General features: G+C 43.7%; 4 protein-coding genes across 4 annotated transcripts; 2 read left to right on the top strand and 2 right to left on the bottom strand.

Moving 5' to 3' along the window:
• Window positions 1–1,959: 1,959 nt before the first annotated feature.
• Window positions 1,960–4,234, bottom strand: LOC133086862 (histone H2B type 2-E). Its single transcript, XM_061183563.1, has one exon. It carries the CDS (start codon window positions 4,207–4,209, stop codon window positions 3,829–3,831), a length of 381 nt encoding a protein of 126 aa, XP_061039546.1. The 5' UTR covers window positions 4,210–4,234; the 3' UTR covers window positions 1,960–3,828.
• Window positions 4,235–4,503: 269 nt separating this feature from the next.
• LOC133086861 (histone H2A type 2-C) lies at window positions 4,504–5,382 on the top strand. The gene has a single exon (XM_061183562.1). The coding sequence runs from the start codon at window positions 4,536–4,538 to the stop codon at window positions 4,923–4,925; it is 390 nt and encodes a 129-aa protein (XP_061039545.1). The 5' UTR covers window positions 4,504–4,535; the 3' UTR covers window positions 4,926–5,382.
• Window positions 5,054–5,479, bottom strand: LOC133086860 (histone H2A type 2-B). The gene has a single exon (XM_061183561.1). It carries the CDS (start codon window positions 5,477–5,479, stop codon window positions 5,087–5,089), a length of 393 nt encoding a protein of 130 aa, XP_061039544.1. The 3' UTR covers window positions 5,054–5,086.
• BOLA1 (bolA family member 1) lies at window positions 5,445–16,534 on the top strand. Its single transcript, XM_061183558.1, has 3 exons — window positions 5,445–5,686; window positions 15,457–15,668; window positions 16,039–16,534. Exon 3 carries the CDS (start codon window positions 16,042–16,044, stop codon window positions 16,453–16,455), a length of 414 nt encoding a protein of 137 aa, XP_061039541.1. The 5' UTR covers window positions 5,445–5,686; window positions 15,457–15,668; window positions 16,039–16,041; the 3' UTR covers window positions 16,456–16,534.
• The last annotated feature ends 357 nt before the right edge of the window (window positions 16,535–16,891 follow it).

The raw sequence follows: 16,891 nt of genomic DNA, 5'->3' as shown, positions 1-16,891 counted from the left end.
AGCAGCCAAAAAAAAAAGAAAAAAAAACTGAAGGAAGGACTGGGAACAACACAACTATCGATTAACAAGTAACTGAATGACCAATTGCGGCTATACAATGGAATACTACTCAGCAACAAAAAGGAATGAACTACTGATACATGCACCTAAATATATATGAATCTCAAAACAATTATGCTGAGTGAAAGAAGCCAGATACAAATGATACATTGTATGATACAAACTACCTATAATGACATAAAGCAAACCAGTGGTTGCTTGAGGGCAGGGATGGGGCCAAAGGAGGACATTGGTGAAGGGAGCAGGGGGGAAGAATTATAAAGGGGCACTAGGAAACCCTTATTTTGGGGGGGGGTGGATGGATATGTCCATTATTTTGATTGTACTCATGTTCTCATAGGTATATATGTATGTCTAAACTTAAAGCATACTTTAAACATGTACAGTTTATTGTATGCCAATTATACCTCAGTAAAGTTTTTTTTGTTGTTTGTTTGTTCAAAGAAGAGATGAGGGTGGTAGAGAAGTTAGTTGAGAGGTGTCATTTGAGGTGGAAGATTATGGCCTTGGCTTGAAAGAAAGCTCTGGCCAAGCCAGAAAGAAGGGGCAGTCCAGTCTAGCCCTGAGAAAGAGCAAACGGGTTTAGGGGAAGGTGACTGGACCATGTTAACTAGAGCAGAAAACCTGTATAGCAGTAGGAGATAGAGCTGTGGAAGAAGGAAGAGGCAGATTATGGAGGGCCTTGAATATCAAGCTTTTTAAAAGTGTGCATTGGGTTGTAGTTCCACCATTTACTTCCTAAACAACCCTGGACAAGTTATTTAACTTTTCTGAAATTCAATCTCCTTTACCTATAAAATAAGGATGGACCCCATCTTAAGTGGTGGCTGTGAAGATTAAATGAGGCAATGCTTGTAAACCACTTAGCAGAGGACAAGGTAAATACTTATGTGCTCAATAAGTAGAAGCAATTATTATTATAACAAGTATTGTTATTAACTCCAACTTAAGCAAATGTATACAGATGTTTGAGAAGGAGAAAGATCAAAGAGGTTCTTTAGGAGGATAAATCTCACCATCACTAATCACCTCCCCTCCAGAGTTAAAATACCAAACTCTAACACCTCCTTCCCCTTTCTCACTCTGTAACTTCCTTCCTAGTAAACACCATGCCCAGGAGGAGCCCACGATCAGTAACCAAAGCTCTCTCACATTAGTCAAAGTATTTCAGCTGGTGAGCCCTACAACTATGGGGACAAATTAAACTGAGCTGAACTATGGTCTCTGGAATGGAGAATGAGAGCACCCCACCCAAGACTTTCAGCCACCACCACCACCATAGACTTATATCCAGGGTGCATGCTGAAAATAAAGCAGGCGGTGTTTCTTTTTATTTTAATTTTAAAGCATAAATATTTCCCCCAAAATCCAGGTTTTCGGAGAGGGATCTTACTTTCTCAAGTCCGTTAAACATTGAACTAAGAGTTTATTCTCTGGAGAGTTTCCGAGAAGCCTTTCTGTGCCTCAGTTTCCTCACCTGTAAAATGGGACATAATAATGGTAACTATTTCATAAGGTTCTTGTGAGGATTAAATGAGTCAATATGTGTAAAGGACCTAGAACATCGTCTGGCATACAGTAAGTACTCTGCAGGTGTTATCTAAACTTTCTTAAGGACTTTATTTCTTCTGTCTTGTTTATAGTGCTTCTTGTTTGCAGTGATTTTTGTTTGGTTTTGTGGTCATGTATTTTTCAATTACTGAGCATTAACAGTGTCCTCATAACAGGCTATTTCAGCCCCAGTACACTTCTGGAGTAGAAGTAAGTTTGGTTGATGGTTTATAAATATTCATCTTCCAAGTCAGAGGCACTCAGCTTTTCCACAGACCCAGTAGTGGTTGTATCTGTTCGTTTCATTTAGTTAAAAACTATATTGCAGATACAATAATCCAGCCAAGCTTTTAAATTAACTGGTAACTTTATTAATAACAATAGCATCTACACACATCTGAAAACACACATGTAAGAAACATAAGATTTATTCAGTCTCTGATAATGTCTGGAGTCCATTTGGATTCATGAAACCCCTGCAATTAACTCCAGGACCCCTTATCCAAAAGCAGAGTTGAATAACTCATCAGACCATCAGTGTCTTTATCAGCAAAATCAAGGCTTGGACAGAAAGGTTCAACATTCTGTAATTACATGAAGTAAAACTAAAATACAATTGTCCTCGCATCTGAGGATACAAAGGTGGACAAGGTTAGCTGCATGACCAGTGGACCAATCACTTTGCTTCTCTCAATCTCGTTTTTAAAGGGATATTAATCTTGTCTATCGTACAGGGTCTCCTGAAAAGCAAATGAGACGGTGAACATATATTAAAAGCTCATCTCCGTGAGGAACAAAGGATCAGGATGGAAGGAGGATGTCATAAATAGAGAAAGGAAAAGAACTTCCAGTGACCAATGTTCTGAATTTAATGAAAATCCAAGAGATTAGGCCAAACTGAGAAGCATAAAGGAGGGGCAAAACTGCCACCTCCCCCTTAGCGCAAAAAAAAAAAAAAAAAGAAAAAAGTCTTAACAAAGTCCTCCTCCCAGCTGCTGCCCTGAGGTGACCACGGACAGACTTGGGGAAGGAGCTCCAAAAACATTTCCATTTTCATCACGTCTTCACATACATCTAATGAAAATGAACCGCACCCATCCATCCACGGAAGCGATTTAAAAAAGGAGTGGGACAGAAAAATTAATTCAACAAATATTAATTCAATAAGTATTGAAGTGTCCACTGTGTGCCCAGTACTGGTTGGCACTGACGATATAGAGGAAAACCAGACCAGCAAAGTTTCTGTTAAGGGCTTGAGGAGAAAGACCGTAAACAAGAATATAAACGAACAAGACAATTTCTGATCGCTGCTAGGAGGAAGATAAAATAGAGGGACCAGGACAGGCAGGAACGAGAGGCACAAACTCGTGAGTGGATGACTTGGGAAGGTTTCTGAGAGGTGACGTTTGAGCCCAGACTAAAATGACTAGTGCCTTACAGTTACTTGAGGCCGAAACATTCCAAGATAAGAGAATTAAATGCAAAAATGATCCACAAACCAAAAAATAACAGGGATTTCAAAGCACCAAAGTGAGCGGTGGAAACCAGAATCTATGAATTCTGGAGCGGCGCGAGATTTTGAATATTCATGTCGTCCAATCAGGGAAAGGCTGAGACCAGGCAGCGCGGGTTCCGTCCTAAATACCCCGAACTACTGGTATCCACAGGAGGTCACGTCGCAGGGCATAACTGGTGACTGGGCACCCAAGCAGCTGCCAAACTCTCGGGAGAATTCTTCAGGGCTGTGATGCAGTGTTCGCAGGACCCGGGCTTACTTATGTCCTGGGGTCCTTTCTTAAATGAGGATGGCCGAAATCACTCACTTCGTTTTAGAACACCGAAGAAACGTACCCAACAGAGCCACCAGGACACAACAGTCTACGAGGAAAGGGTGGGAAGGAGCAGAGTCTCAGTATCCTAATTTAGAACTGACTCATAGGAAAACTAAGCAGCACAGTGAGGGGTTAAGACTCGGCCTAGATTCAAAAGCAAAGCCAGTCACGCGCCAGGAACCTCAAGTCATAAGGGCCTAAAAAGCTTCGTGTGCTATTTGCCATTACTTTTATCCAACTACCGCAACTTACTTTGTGAGAAGAGACTGAGGGCAAACAAGTGAACAAAGCTCTTTTCTGGTGATTAGGTGGGTGGCTCTGAAAAGAGCCTTTGGAAAGTCAAGCGGCCCGGCGACTTGTGCGAGCGCCGCGTCCCGGCAGGGACTCACTTGGAGCTGGTGTACTTGGTGACCGCCTTGGTACCCTCGGACACGGCGTGCTTGGCCAACTCGCCAGGCAGCAGCAGGCGCACGGCCGTCTGGATCTCCCGGGACGTGATGGTCGAGCGCTTGTTGTAATGCGCCAGGCGCGACGCTTCGCCCGCGATGCGCTCGAAGATGTCGTTGACGAACGAATTCATGATGCCCATGGCCTTGGACGAGATGCCGGTATCCGGGTGCACCTGTTTCAGCACTTTATACACGTAGATGGAATAGCTCTCCTTGCGACTGCGCTTGCGCTTTTTGCCGTCTTTCTTCTGAGCTTTGGTGACAGCTTTCTTCGAGCCCTTCTTGGGCGCGGGAGCGGATTTTGCCGGCTCAGGCATTGTAAAATACAACACCCGTTAGCAAAGAAAAGTAGTATGAGAATGGGCGGGCCTGATCCTTTTATAACCACCGTATGCAAATTAAGGCTCCAAAAGTCTTACGTTTCCATTGGGCCATGTAGAGACCTTGCGTTATCAGTAATAGCTACGTAACAACACCGACTCTTGACCTTATTGGCCATTTCTGGAGCCAATTTAGGACCAATGAAAAATTCGTTCCTGACCCCACCCCTAGGAAAGCTTATAAAGGCTTTCCAATTGCTGATCTTTCAATCCTGTTTGTTGCGAGAATCTGCGCTCTAGGCCTTATAGCATTATTTTCAATTATGTCTGGCCGCGGAAAGCAAGGAGGCAAGACCCGCGCTAAGGCCAAGTCGCGCTCGTCCCGCGCAGGCCTGCAGTTCCCGGTGGGGCGAGTGCACCGTCTGCTGCGCAAAGGCAACTACGCCGAGCGGGTGGGGGCCGGCGCGCCCGTCTACATGGCGGCAGTTCTCGAGTACCTGACCGCCGAAATTCTGGAGCTGGCGGGCAACGCGGCCCGAGACAACAAGAAGACGCGCATCATCCCGCGTCACCTGCAGCTGGCAATCCGCAACGACGAGGAACTGAACAAGCTGTTGGGCAAAGTCACCATCGCCCAGGGCGGCGTTTTGCCCAACATCCAGGCCGTTCTATTACCAAAGAAAACCGAAAGCCACAAAGCCAAAAGCAAATAAATCCAGACAAAGTAAACCAAAGACCAAAGGCTCTTTTTAGAGCCACCCAAGTTTTCAAAAAAAGAGCTAATGCGCTGTTTCGTGATCAGCCCTTCATTTGACACTTTGGTGGCTCTTAAAAGAGCCTTTGGGGTGAATGGGGTTGGTGTCAAGCCTCCTAATTACTTATTCTTGCCAGGCTTGTGACTCTCCGTTTTCTTGGGCAACAAGACTGCCTGGATATTGGGCAAGACGCCGCCCTGGGCAATTGTGACACCCCCGAGTAACTTGTTGAGCTCTTCATCATTTCTCACGGCTAGTTGCAAATGGCGAGGGATGATGCGTGTCTTCTTATTGTCTCGGGCCGCGTTGCCGGCCAGCTCCAGGATTTCCGCGGTCAGGTACTCCAGCACGGCCGCCAGGTACACTGGCGCGCCGGCCCCGACTCGCTCGGCGTAGTTGCCTTTGCGCAGCAGGCGGTGCACTCGCCCCACGGGGAACTGAAGGCCAGCGCGGGATGAGCGCGACTTGGCCTTGGCCCGAGCTTTGCCTCCCTGCTTTCCGCGTCCTGACATTACGGCTAAAAATGCAGTTACAGCTTCTTTTTCAAAGAGAAGGATGTGGTGAGGATAACCCATTTGATGTAATTTATAAGAGCTACCGGGAGGGGTGAAGCGAAGTGGTTTGATTGGCTAAAAGCTGAGTCCGATCGAACAGCCAATAGGAAAGCGGAAAGCAGACTCTTCGTTTGCATCTTGTACTACGAGGAAATGACGGCCTTGGTAAGTACCTACCAATCGCTGTGAGCCACATTAAAGCCCCTTATTTGCATGCCAGGATTTTTAAAGCGAAGGCTTTCAAACAACACGCTGTTTTGTTTTTTACTGAGTGGCAGTTTTTTTCCAGCTTAAGAGTGGTAGGTTTTTTTCACCAAAGGAAATCCCAACAAGGACCCAAAAGGACTGCAGAGAGCCTCCGGCAGATGTAGAGTTACTCAAGGGTACCGAATTCTGAAGCTGATTACCCCCTTGAGCCCTAAATTACCCTCCAAGTCCCTCCCTTTCTGGCTCGTCAAAGCCAAACTTCCTTAAAGAATATAGTACTACTAAGGCCTCCCCCTTGCAATTTACTCGTTGCCTGCGGTGTGGCTTAGCCCCATGCCACCCGCCACTGCTCCTCGGACTCCAGTTTGCCCGAGGGCTAGCATAGAATTAGTCATCCTCCTCTTTACCTCCCGGCGGCGTCCAAAACCGCCTTGAACCTGAAGGCGGCTTTCCTTTGGCTTTCAAAATGTCGCCCTTCGTCTTTCCTCATCCTGCTTCTGTTCCTTTGCCCATTTTTTTTTTACCTATTTATTTATTTTATTTTATTTCTCCCCACCCCCACCCCTCAACTCTGGCAACATCAAATTCCTCTGCCGGTCTTTAAATCCCGGTGTCCAGCTGAGCTCTGCCTCCCTAGTCGCCCCTCCCCCACACTCCTCCATTCTTCACTCTTCCCGAAGAGTCTTACCCAACTCCATGCTTTCAACTAACACCCAGATTTGTTTCAGAAGCTCAGACCCATATACATAACTGCTGACTGGATACTTCAACCTGTTTGTCCCAATAACTCGACCTATCCAAAAGCAAACTCATCCAAACACCCCCCACCCTCCTCTCTTTGCTCTCTTTACCTGAATGGCACCAACAATCTTCCAGGTACCTAAGCCAGAATCCACTGTTCCCTGCATCTCAACAGCATATCCAGTGTTACTTTTTTAACTTCAGCCTTTTCCTCCGTGATCCTCTTGTTTTGCCTCTTAGACTTCAGCAACAGCCCCTAGAGACTCCTTTGTGTAATCCTCTACATAGAAATCTTTACTGAAAGTTCCATTTCTTTCTCCTCAGCTTCCCATCCCTGGGAGTTTTACATCCCCACCCCATTTTCACCCTTTCCTGAATATCCCATAAAGCTGAAACCGCTGAAATGCGTCTGGGGGCTCCGAGGAGCTTCAATTCTTTATGTCTCAGCGCAGAAAGAATTCAGCGAGAGGCAAAGTGACAGATAAGTGATTTATTAGAATGGGACACTTGTGAGACTTCCCAAGCGGCTGGGTGAGAGGGTGCCGTGCTCTGAGAACTTAGTGGGCTACAGTTTTATAATCAAAGGAAAAGTGGGGAGGGGGAAAAGACCACCTTCTTCCTCATTCTTGAGTAGACGTCAAACTTCCAGCATCAGCTCCTCCTCCACGTGGGGGGGGGGAGGTTCTTGTCCCTACTTGGTCAAGTTGGGACTGTCATGGTGCAATGGAAATGAGCAAAAAGGCGCTCATTTACTAAAAATGGTAAATCATCTCAGGTTTCAGTATACTGTCACCCTTTCCTTATATTTTTTGTTTTTAGTGTGTGCAGAGAAGCATGTCCTTGGAATCAGCTTACTGAGCTCACTGGGCAGGATGTGGGTCTCATGCCACCATTGTTTTATTGTTTTGGGGCACGTCTCATGCTTCTGTTGCATAGTTTTGTTGCTACGCAGGCCTGCTTGATTGAGTGATCATTAACTTAGAGGGGTCTCCCATACCTTTTTCTTTACTTACAATCCCCTAGTGGGATTAACTATTTAATTACCTACTTTGTCCCTTCACTATGTCCCTATCAAAGACAGGAGGTAGAATGCTATAGAGAAAAGAATAGACTTAAATTTTTCTCCTTGAGCTCTTTTCTAGTGTTCCTCTTTTATCCTCACCTTTGTTCAACTGACATTTATTGAGTACATGCTACCTATCAGGCAATGGGTATACAGATAATTGAGACTAGTACAAAGAGGTCTGTAATGAGATGCCTCTAGAAAATGGAGGAAATCTGGTGAACTCTGTAAGTTAAAATTAGTTAATATCAGCTATCTGTAGAGCTTACCCCTGGTAAGATGCTGGTATAGATTTGTGAAACACCCAAGTACAGTCAAAAGTAATGGGAGTGTTTCCTCAATAGCAGGATGCAACTGAAGATAATTCTAGCCAAACGGGATTATAGCATTTCAGAAGATGCACATGTTAATAGAAGGATATGGTCCACATACCATCTAAATGGGGCAATTACAGTAGGAATGTGTTGTGCTTCTCTAACACTAAGAGTATGTGTCTGCTAGACACAAAGGTTTAGGCTATTACAGAAGGTTCCTTGGTGAAAGCATCAGCTTGTTCTCATAGTCTGGGTGAAATGTTTCTGAAGACTATCCAACCCTCTTAGCTCAGGTTCTGCTCTCAATTAACAACTTTCCAATTATTCTACTCTAGGATAAAAATATGAGACTGAGAAGGGGAGAACCAGTATGGGAAGATATATCTATCACTAGAAGTTAATTAATTTGCATTCTGACCTGTTCATCAATTTCTTGTGTATTTTGTTAGTGTAACTCTCTCCCCAAGAAGCCAATCAGCTCTGGAAGTTCTAATAGTGTCAACTTTTCAGCCCTACAGAGCACAGAACAAAATACAGTAGTAGGGACCCCACAACAACTCTGGTACCCTTCGAGGCCCTGCTTGAGGGGCCAGCTGACCTCCCGCTGTCTTTGACCTCTGATCTCCTTTTTAGTTCTATCACAGTGACCCTGTGCTGTTAGGAAGGGTAAAGGGAAAAGAGATTATATTAAACCCTTATTATGAGATAAGCCCTATGTTAGGGGCTACCTACGAAGTAGATATACAGTCGTACCTCGTACCTCGGTACCAGGACCCCCAGTGGATACTAAAATCCAAGGATGTTCAAGTCCCTTATATAAAATGGTGTAGTATTTGCGTATAACCTAAGCACATCCTCCCAGATGAAGTGTCTCTAGATTACTTTTAATACCTAATACAATGTAAATTTTATGTAAATAGTTGTAAATACAATGTAAAACTATGTAAATAGTTGCTAGGGCAGGGCAAATTCAAGTTTTGCTTTTTGGGGACTTTCCGGATTTTTTTTTAGAATATTTTCCATCTACGGTTGGTTGAATCCTCAGATTCAGAACCCATGGATACTGAAGGACGACTGTAATTGCTTCACAGATAAGGAAACCAAGGCTCAGAGGCGTTTAAGCACTCGCTGAAGGTCACACAGCCACTTACAAAGACATGATTAGAACCAAGGTCTGCCTGACTCAAAGACTGTGCTCTTCATCCCTCCAAGCACACTACTTCACTAACTAGATTATGGGTTTTATGAAGTCACTTAACTTACCCTGCCTTGCTTCCTCCCTCTGTTGCAGAAAGAGGGAGAGCTGGAGAGCAGGAGAGTTAGAGAGAGAGTGAGAGAGCATGAGAGAGGGATGGAATTAGACTTAATACTTTAAATTCCATCTAGCTATAAAACCTTATTAGGTAAGTCCAGATAGGCCAATATCCTACAAATTTTATCAGGCTCAATTACTATCTATTGCTCCCCAGACCTCCCTTCCCAGCATTCTTACCAGAGCTATTGAAATATATAACAGAGCAGGCCATTTGTAAATGTCATACACCATCACAAACAGGCTGGATCTTATCTCCTTTAACACCTCTGGGATTTTTAACCAAAACCAACTGAGTTGGGCTTCCCTGGTGGCGCAGTGGTTAAGAATCCGCCTGCCAGTGCAGGGGACACGGGTTTGAGCCCTGGTCCGGGAAGATCCCACATGCCACGGAGCAACTAAGACCGTGCGCCACAACTACTGAGCCTGCGCTCTAGAGCCCGTGAACCACAACTACTGAAGCCCACGCACCTAGACCCCGTGCTTAGCAACAAAGAGAAGCCACCACAATGAGAAGCCCGTGCACTGCAACAAAGAGTAGCCCCCGCTCACCGCAACTAGAGAAAGCCCGCGCACAGCAACGAAGAGCCAACGCAGCCATAAATAAATAAATAAATAAATAAATAAATAAATAAATAAATAAATCTATTAAAAAAAAAAAAAAAGCAACTTAGTTCCTAACCAGGCAATCTAGTTAATCAAACATTTAGGGCATTCTAGGTCCATTCTATCATTCCAACCAGACTCCTCTCCCTTCCCCTTTTCTTACACCTTTCCTCAACTCCACCCGCAGCCCCCTCCGTACTGAGCTGCACATCATTCATAAGATGAGCAAGGCCTTTCCACAGCTCCCTGCCATTGCACATAAAGTTGCCCTTGGCTAGAATGCTTTCAGCCTCCTCTGGACCTGCAAAATCCTCCGCCATCCTTCCAGTTTCCACCCAGATATCACCTCCTCTTTCATGAAGCTTCCCTACTGTCACACACACAGCCTCAGTGTACCCACATCTCTTTGTTCCTATCCTGCTGATAGCATTTAAGCACTCTGCCCTGTGTTTTGACCTTGGTCTCACTTCCTTTCTGTGACCACTTCAAGGGAGAGACCATGTCTTCTTCACCTTTAAATCAGGAGTCCTTTATTCCTTCTACCTGGCTCTTAGTAGGGTAATTAAATGTTTTTTGCATAAACAAATAAAACTATACTCTTAGAGAATTAGCATCTTCTTCTCTAAAATATTTCTCTTTAGTCAACAAACCACTCTCCAAATGCTAGCTAGCTATCAACAGTAGACTGTGGTAGCCAGAGTGACAGAAAATACAACATCACCAATAAATAAAAATCATATACCCTACCATAATAGAGTTGTTAGAATAAATGAGAATTAAATATAAAGAACCTAGTACAGAGATGGAACCTGAGACGCCCAAATGCTGGATTAGGAGGCAGAATAGCTTAATGGTTAAGAGCTCAAATTCTGCAGCCTGACTCTCTGGGTTTGTTTACCAGATCTGTGACCATAGGCAAATTACTTACCTAACCTCTAAGGGTCTCTGCTTCCTCAATGGTAAAGCGAGAGTAATAACAGTAGCTACTTCATGGACTTGTTGCAAGAATTAAAAGAGTTCATAAATGTAAAACATTTAGCATAGTACCTGTGGCCAACAAAGCAGGGGCATCTCAAAAATTTGAACGAATTTGCCATTTCAGAAATAAACATTGAGTTTATCCTATGACCACTCCTGGCTATACACCAAACAGAAAAGAATGTTTACATCCAACAAAAAGCACGTACAAGGATGTGGTATATTCATATACTGCAATACCACACAATGAAAATGAAAAAATTACTGCCACACACACGGATGAATCTCACAGACAATGTTGAGCAAAAGACAAACACAAATGTATTCATACTATGTGATTCTATTTGTAAGAAGTTCAAAAACAGGCAATACTAATCTATGGTGCTAGAGGTTAGAATAATGATTAACTGTGGCAGGGTGGTATTGACTTCCTTGGGAGCCTTCCAAGGTGCTAGAAATTTTCTGTATCTTGATATGGTGTATTCCCATGTAAAATTAAGCTGTACGCTTAAAAAGTGCGCATTTCTTATGTGTAAATTATACATCAGTAGGGACAAATTAATTTTTTAATGAACAAATAATGAAGTAATATCATAGGAAAAAGATGAATACTTTGTTGGGCATCTTACTCCTCACATTACAGATTAGTGTTTATTAGTTTTCGTTTTGTTTAATTACACATGAGGCGGCCACCATAATGTCTCAGTGCTTAAAGCCTCTAAGACTCTTAATCTGTCCATGACAAACCTTCACTAAATAGTAAATATTGTCATGACTATGTTTTTATTAGAAACAAAGACACTAAACTTGCCCTAGGGAGCTTGCAACTTACAAAGCTTTCATTTATTTTTGCAACAGGAATAATAATGTCGGCCCTCTCTATTCACATACTAGCTCACTATCCATCCGGTACATTTTACCGAACACCCAAGTATGCCAACAGTGAGCCTGGCATAACACATGCAGTGAATACATTGCCTCTGGCCAGATCTCTCTTTCCACATGATTGGTTTCCTCTAGTCATTCAAATCTCTGTTTAAATGTCCCCTCCACAGCAAGGCCTTCTCTGACCACAGCCTCCCACCATTCCCCACCACTGTCACTGGATTAGCAAATTACAAGGCCGTCACCAAAAACAAGTCCTTAGAGATTCCATCTCTTTAACAGCACTCTAGTTGATTTACTTCTCTCTAGCCTGTCTCCTGCCTTCACTCAGATTATCTTTCACCAGACTACTGCCAAAGGCTTTTCTCCTCTTCTCCCTGCTTCCACTCTTCCCATTCCCTTAATATATTCCTCATACACTAGCCAGAGTGATCTTCTAATAGAAAATCTGATTCTTTTCTCACTTTATTCTTTTTCCCAGGTGATTTCACTCCCCTCACTCACTTCCCCACCTTCCCCCTGCCCACGATCTCATTTCATCTTCAAGGACTCTTGCTTCACATGCGCTTCTCAGATGCTAAAACTAGTAGACAAAAGCTTAATGAAAAACAGAATAGTACATAGACTCAAAGTATCTCCTACAACTACAAAGGGAAAAAGAAAAATTTTACAATTGAGAAACCTGAGAGATACCACCTTAATCAATTAATCAGAATTATCATTAACAATGAGACAAATTGAATTATATGCCCCCATATGCTTCAGTGAGAGGATTCAATATCACTTCTGCAGTTTTCCTGCCAAAAATGTATATCCTAAATCTGAATCAGAGTGAAACATTCGACAAACCCAAGTTGAGGGATATTTAACAAAATAAATGTACTCCTCAAAAATGTCAAAGTCGTGAAAGACAAAAAGACTAATGAACTATTCCAGATTAATGGAGACCAAAGAGACATAACAACTGAATACAGCATGTGATCCTAGATTGGATCCTGGCCCAGAATTTTTTTTTTTTTTCATTTTATATAAAGGACATTATGGGACAATTGGCAAATTTTGAGTAAGATCTGTAGATTATACTACTGTATCAATGTTAATTTCAAGAATTTGACAATTACATTGTGGCTATGTGAGAAAATGTCTTTTTTTTTTTTTTTTTTTTTTACTAAATACATATTAGCAAATATATATTAGAGCTCTTCAGAGAAATAGAACAACAGGATATATATGGAGAGGGCAAGAGCAAACAAGTGAGAGAGAGAGAAAAAGAGAGAGAGATTTATTATAAGGAATTGGCTCACATGACAATGGAGGCTGACAAGTCCCGAGATCTGCAGGGTGAGTCAGCAAGCTGGAAATAACAGGAGAGCTGATGGTGTAATTCCAGTCCAAGTCTGAAGGCTTGAGAACCAAGAGAAGCAATGCTGTAGTTCTAGTCAAAGGCTAACAGGCTGGAGACCCAGAAAGAGCCAGTGTTTCAGTTCAAGTCTGAAGGCAGGAAAGAAGCCAATGTCCCAGTTCAAAGGCAGTCAGGCAGGAAAGAACTCTCTTTTTCCAGGAGGGTTAGCCTTTTTGTTCTATTCAGGCCTTCAACTGATTGGATGAGACCCAGCCACAATAGGGAGGGCAATCTGCTTTACTCAGTCTACCAATTTTAATGTTAATCTCGTCTAAAAACACCCTCACAGAAACACCCAGAATAATGTTTGACCAAATATATGGGCACCCTGTGGCCCAGTCAAGTTGACACATAAAATTAACCATCACAGGTAGTTAGAGGTAAATGGACTTATCTCTCAAACTTACTCTCAAATGATTCAGAAAAATAATTATATATGTGTAGTTAGATACATAAAAAGAAACAAAGCAAACATGATAACTTGTCAATATTTGGATAATCTGGGTATCAGGGTGAGGGGTATACAAGAATTATTTGTACTATTTTTGTATTTCTATAACTCTGAAAGCACTTAAGAAAAAGTTAAAAATAAAATACACACACATAGAACCATACATCCAACATGACATCTCTTCTTGGATATCATAAAGACACTTCAGACTCAAGTCCAAAACAGAATTGGGCACCTAGTCTTTCCCTTCCCCACCCTTCCAAACCTGTGCTTCTTCCAATATTCTGTATCTTAGGGAACAAATGCCATCCATCCAGATGCACAAACCTGATAGTTATCCTTCATACTTTCCCTCCCATAACTAGCCCATTACCACATCCTGTGGGTTTTACCCTCCCAATGTATATCTTATAGCCACAATTTCTTTCCATCTCCACCTGCATGACCACCAGCGTTGTCCAAGTCATCATCATCCCTCACCTAGACTGCTACACTAACCTCCCAACTGGTCTCCCTGCTTGCACTCTTACCTCCTCTACACTTCTCCACACTGCAGCCAGGGATCTTTGCAAAATAAAAATTTAAAGATGGCTAAATGCAATGCATGATCCTTGATTGGCTTTCGAAAAATAAAAAAATTATAAAGGCACTAATGAGACACCTGGGGAAATTTGAATGTCAACTATATATTAATAATAGTATTGAACAAATATTAAACGTCTTAGGTGTGGTAATGGTATTGCGCTTATGTAGGAAAATATCCTTGTCTTAGGAGATATACGCTGAAGTATATAGCAATGAAATGTAAAGATTTTCGCAACTCTCAAATGGTTCAGCAAAAATGATAACAATATTTTTATTATATACACACATTCAAAGAGAGATTAAAAAGCAAATCTGGTAAAATGTCAGTAAATATAGGTGAAGAATAAATGGGGTGCTCATTGTACTAACCTTGCAATTGACATTATGTTAAATTTTTTGAGTGTGATAGGGTATTGTAGTTATATAAGAGAATATCCTTGTTCTTAGGAGATACATACTGGAGTACCTAAGGGTGAAATGTCATGCTATCTGCAACTTATTTTCAAAAAAAGTATAGAAATACATTTTTAAAGTATATAGGTATAAAGTACTTAAACATAAAAGTATATATAAGTATATAATATATATAAATGTAAAAAACAGTGAAAGGTAGAGGATGCTGTTTTGTACTATTCAACTTTTCTGCAGATTTGAAATTTTTCAAAATTAAAAGTTGGGGAAATACATATATGGAGAAATCTATAAAATATTAGGATACAAAATAAAATACTGGTTGAATTGACGAGTTATATATCATCTTGGAAAAATCTCATCCTGTTATATCCCCGCTGAAAACCTTCCCTAGCTTCCTACTGCTAGGATAAAAATAAAACTGCCTAACTAGGCCTTCTCCCCACAGGCTTATACATTCACTCAGCTTCCCATCACCATCATCTCTGCCCCGTGGGCTCCAACCATATCTAACTACACCCAAAGGAACCACTCCCCCAAATTTCTCTCTCCTCCTGGCCTTTGCGCGTGCAGCTACCACACTAGGAGGGGCTGAGAAAGGGATTTTTGTGCCTATTGTAAACTGTTTCCTTAAGTTTTCTCTTCTCCCCCAAGTCTGGATGACATGCCTCCTTAGCATCCTGCTGTTAGTCCCATCACAGCCCTTAGCACACAGTATTGCAACTGTCCGCTCATTGGTCCATCTTCTCCAGTGTTCTGTAAACTGCCTGAGGACAGGGCCTGTCTTACCTCCCCAGCCTCCAGGACTGGTCTGGCGCACAATAATTATGTATTCAATAAATGAAATGGACTTCCATTTTCTTGTATGTAAAATAAAGGTGTTGGGCTAGATGATCTACAAGACGTATTGTCAATAAAATGAATCGAATAATCTCAATATCAATTGCACAGAAGTTCCCGTTTTCTTTACAATTCCTCAGGTTCAGAGCCTCCCACGACCTCACGAGTCGGGCGAAGTAGAGACTACAGTTCCCCTGAACCCTCAGGGCACCACGTGGTGCCTGCCCGTTCTGTCGCGTAGCGAGGACTCCATTTCCCAGCGTGCCTCAGGACGCGAAGTCTGCGTTTCGCCCGGAACGTCAGGAGTTCCGGTCCTGAGTGGGAGCTGCGGTAGCGAAGACTTGAGTGCAAGGTAGAAAGGGCCCAGCCTGGGGTTCAGAGGGGACACAGGGACATTGGCTCAACCAAAAGCCCGGAGTTGCACATACCCTACTCTTGCAACCTCCAGCTCATTCTTTGCGAATCCCCTTAGTGAGGAACGTGCCTCGCGCGCGGGCTCTTTCTAATCCACCGCCTCCCTTCAGCTGCTCGCGGCTGGAGACCAGATTCCCCCACGTCACACAGAGGAAAGAGGCGGTGCCTCGCGTCTCACTGTCGCGTCTAGGCGGGCTCCCAGTGTGGACGTTGGCCGGGGGGGCGGGGGCTGGGGTGGTTGAGAGACTGGTCTCTCACAAAGAGCGAGGCCCTGACCCTCACTGCTCCCGTCCTTGTCTCTGCCGTAGCTGATGCTGAGTGGGCAGCTGGTCGGAAGCCTGTTCTCCATGGCTGGCCGCGTCTGTGTGTCCCGGGGCAGCGCCAGATCAGGGGCCATCGGTCCCGTCGAGGCCGCCATTCGCACAAAGTTGGAGCAGGCGCTGAACCCCGAGGTCCTGGAGCTGCGTAATGAGAGCGGCGGCCACGCGGTCCCACCAGGCAGTGAAACCCATTTCCGCGTGGCCGTGGTGAGCTCTCGCTTCGAGGGACTGAGCCCCCTGCAACGGCATCGGCTGGTCCACGCGGCGCTGTCAGACGAGCTGGCTGGGCCGGTCCACGCCCTGGCCATACAAGCGCGGACCCCCGCCCAGTGGAGGGAGAACCCTCAACTGGACACGAGCCCCCCCTGCCTGGGCGGGAGCAAGAAAACTCGAGGAACTCCCTGAACCCTGAGAGAGAGGGAGGACCGGGATCCAAACGGGTTGGGTGAGAATAAACTACTGGGGCCTTCTTCCCTTCAATACAGTCTGGTATTTGTAAGAGTTGAGGACCTGGGCCCCATTCAACCGGCATATACAGGTTCTCTGGAGACAGCAATTCATTTCACATCAAGGTCAACCTAAGGAAAGCATACACTCACTCACTACTGCTCTTGCCCTGGACTATTAAGGAAAAGCTGCCCAGTTGTTTCATGTTAAATTGTGACTAAGGAACCACCAGACCTTATGAGTTGCAAGTAATCCTGTACATTAAAAGAGAAATTATCATATGAGGTGAATTGCTGTGTTGTTAAAGGCCTGTTGAACCAGGGCTACAGATGTTCTTGGGAGAAGAAAGATACTTGAAGCCTAGCATAGTCAGGAAGGGCTTCATTAAACCAGA

This window comes from Eubalaena glacialis, chromosome 3, assembly GCF_028564815.1.
Source record: "Eubalaena glacialis isolate mEubGla1 chromosome 3, mEubGla1.1.hap2.+ XY, whole genome shotgun sequence".
Taxonomy (NCBI): domain Eukaryota; kingdom Metazoa; phylum Chordata; class Mammalia; order Artiodactyla; family Balaenidae; genus Eubalaena; species Eubalaena glacialis.
Note: the sequence above shows the minus strand (reverse complement) of the source record. Positions and strands in the feature narration are given on the sequence as shown.